The 3,491-nt window shown below is 54.7% G+C and overlaps 1 protein-coding gene across 1 annotated transcript in view; it reads right to left on the minus strand.

Moving 5' to 3' along the window:
* The window catches only part of DCAF1 (DDB1 and CUL4 associated factor 1), a 34,100-nt gene extending 32,559 nt beyond the window's left edge, over positions 1 to 1,541 (minus strand). The window contains exons 1-2 of the mRNA XM_018573102.1: positions 1,516 to 1,541; positions 961 to 1,080 (exon numbers count right to left, since the gene is read on the minus strand). Of these exons, the coding sequence (XP_018428604.1) occupies positions 961 to 1,080; positions 1,516 to 1,541 (146 nt within the window). The remainder of the gene's footprint in view (positions 1 to 960; positions 1,081 to 1,515) is intronic.
* Between the last annotated feature and the right edge of the window lie 1,950 nt (positions 1,542 to 3,491).

A 3,491-nucleotide genomic window follows, 5' to 3' on the forward strand; every position in this document is an offset into this window, starting at 1 on the left:
CCCCCAACAATCCCTATACCCTCTATATCCCTGGAGCCCCATCCAGACCCCCGAGGAAGGCCGAGGTCTCCAGTCCAGGACTGTCACCTGAAGCAAGTCCCCCCCCAACAATTGATGGACACATGTCTTTATTCAACCTCAAATACTATGTAACAATTCCCATACCAAAGTCTGACAGATGACGGTATCATGATGTTCCCTGAATATTATGTGTGGCCCTTTGGTGATGTCAGGGGCCGCTCCTGAGGCCCCTATATAAGCTGACCCCACTGATCTAGATCCATAGTCCCTAATAAATGACACGGAGATCGACGGGCGCAGAGTGCGACGTGCGGCAGTTCATTGTAACCAACGAAGTGTGAATGTTTAATGCCGAATATATATATACATTGTAAGACACAACGCACCGTCACTCTACATGCGTAACCTCGCGACCCGCGTCCGCCGGCATTAAGCCGCACTGCCGCGGAACGCACAGAATTAGGGTACCGCGTAGCACTGTACAAGTGTGAACGGACCCTCAAAAACAGACACACACCACTACAGACACACACACACCACTACAGACACACACACACACCACTACAGACACACACACACAACTACAGACACACACACACACCACCACAGACACCCACACACACCCCTACAGACACACACACACACCCCTACAGACACACACACACACCACTACAGACACACACACACACCACTACAGACACACACACACACCACTACAGACACAGACACACACACAACCACAGACACACACACAACCACAGACACACACAACCACAGACACACACAACCACACACAACCACACAGACACACACACAGACACACAACCACACAGACACACACACAGACACACACACAGACACACACACAGACACACACACAGACACACACACAGACACACACACAGACACACACACAGACACACACAACTACAGACTCACACAGACACAACCACAGTCTGTTGAAGTGTGACGGAGCTCCATGGATATGTGCAGTGCTGGTGCAGCTCCTTGTGGATTTGCCGAGAGCCGGAATGTGGCGTCACTCCGGTCCCGGCAACTCTTTAGGACATGCGAGGGAGCTGCAAGCAACGCATGTATGGATGGAGCTCCAACGCGCCCGTAGCCACCCCCCCACCTGACACTCGGCGCCGGTCGGCATAGTTTGAATGGCTGCTCAGCGTGAGAACTGACAGCGCTGCGCCAGGGGGGAGGCTGAGGAGCCGCTCACCTGGAAAAGTGGAAGGCACGCGACCCACCAGTTGAGAACAAAGGCCCTATACCACACCGCCACGCAGGCGTCAATGTTCAGTGCACTATGTCCGAATCAGACAGGGGGCCCTGCCTGCAGAGAGACCACTGCTTCCACAGAGAGCAAGGGTCCGGCGTGGTGCCGGGTGACAGGCTCCAGTACTCAGGCTGTGGCTGCTTTCTAACCAGATCCATCGGAAGGACTTCGCTCGCCTTTTGTTTTGTATTTTAGTGAATTGAAATTACAATTGCTCTCTAATCTTCGCTGTCATGTTTAACCCTTTCGCTGCCACGGACGTGTGTCATACAGCGGCGGCGGGGGGCCCCGGTACACAGACTCCCGGCTATCTGTGTACAGAGGACCGTTGGCTTGATACTGGAAGGGATTGGGCCGGCTGCACCCAGGGGCCGGGAAACATGTGCGGGAACGTGATAAGACCGAGAAGATTAAACAAGCCACAAACTGGAGCCGACTGTTGCTTTAAATCCAGCGCAGCGATCCGTCGGCGCCTCGTGCACCGTGCGATGGAAGCTGAACCCGGGACATACAACGAACTCCTCGGCAGTCATTGCCGGTATCAGCGGCTCGGAGCCCCCACATGGCCCAGCCACGGCACCGATATGTCCATCCCTCGGCTTCATCCTCACAGCGCCGATTGTTCAGCTGTCGGGCGTAACACACTCAACAGATGCGGCACAAAGACTGAACTGTCCGGCCGGAGGGACACGGGGGCCCCTCTACGCACACACATGTACATGCCCCATCGGGGGAGGGGCCCTTCACTGCAGAGGCCCGTCTATTATTAGAGCAGCTGAAATGTACATTTCACAAGTTGTCACACATGGAGATTCTGTTGCTGGAGCTCCTGAGGGATAATTGCCTCAAAAACAATTTTCTATGACGGTGACAACACTCCCAACAACGACTTTCTGGGTTGTCAGCATGTCACAGGAAGCCCTCGGCCGCATCTTCCAGCGTTGTCATCACAATAGACACGCAGATCCATATGGGGTCCCCCCCTCCCTTAGGCAAAGCAGTATAGAACACGATTGGGGGGGAGGAGGGGGGTCCCCAAATTATAACTGCTCTCGGATATTCTGGAAGACGTTTTTGTTGAAATGAGAAAAAAAAAATACCCCCCTGTCACCTCAGGCTCTCAATCTCTCCCCGGTCTCTATTTCTTACTCTCTCCCCCTCCCGGGTGCGGGGACCTCCCATCCCCCGGTCCGTCTCCCTGATCTCTCCCCACCTACCGGGCTCTTCCTCCCTCTCTTACCCCGGGCCCGCGGCTCTCTCTGTGTCTCTCACGCTCTCTCAGGTTCTCCGTCGCTCACTTTAGACGTCATTACCCTGCGCGGCTTCCCTTTCCCTCCACACACAGAGGCCCGCCCCCCGAACATTGAGCGCCGAGCGGCATGCTGGGAGATGTAGTATATGAGGTCCGCGCAGCGGCCATCTTGTGTGGAAAGGAGAATGGCTCTTTGTGATTGGCTAGTGAGTTCTGGGCGAAGGCCGAGCGGGGGGGGGGGGGGGTTGTCTGGCCGATAGAGCGAATCTGATGATGATTGGTGCATGATATGATAAGAAGGGAGGGGCTGCCGGTAGAGCCAATCAGAATACGTGTACCTTTTTCTCTCTTGTAACTGACAGAACCGAGGACTAACTCCACTGACTGACTCCCGACCCTCCCAACACTCCCCCCACTGACAGAAAGTTCCCGCCCCTCCCATCACGCCTCAATTGACTGACAGCTCTGTCCCGCCCCCTGGCTCAGTGACCACGCCCTCTTCCCCAGTCTCTAGGATTTCCCGCTTTTGTAAAATAGTTTTCACTTTAAATGTATTTTCTTCAGGAAAATCCGGAATCTTCCGACTGACGACGGTTCCCGAAGTTCCTTCCCCCTGGAATATCGGAGACATGATACCCTCATCATTGCTCCATTAGTGGAACCCCACCGCTCATAAACGTCACCTCCCCCACCATGGCGGTCCATAGGAAGGAAGACCGGTGGAGTATTCTTTTACCCTCCCCCTCCATGGCGGTCCATAGGAAGGAAGACTGGTGGAGTAGTCTTTTACCCTCCCCCTCCATGGCGGTCCATAGGAAGGAAGACCGGTGGAGTATTCTTTTACCCTCCCCCTCCATGGCGGTCCATAGGAAGGAAGACTGGTGGAGTAGTCTTTTACCCTCCCCCTCCATGGCGGTCCATAGGAAGGAAGAC

This window comes from Nanorana parkeri, unplaced genomic scaffold, assembly GCF_000935625.1.
Source record: "Nanorana parkeri isolate BGI_ZX_2015 unplaced genomic scaffold, ASM93562v1 scaffold2238, whole genome shotgun sequence".
NCBI classification, from domain to species: domain Eukaryota; kingdom Metazoa; phylum Chordata; class Amphibia; order Anura; family Dicroglossidae; genus Nanorana; species Nanorana parkeri.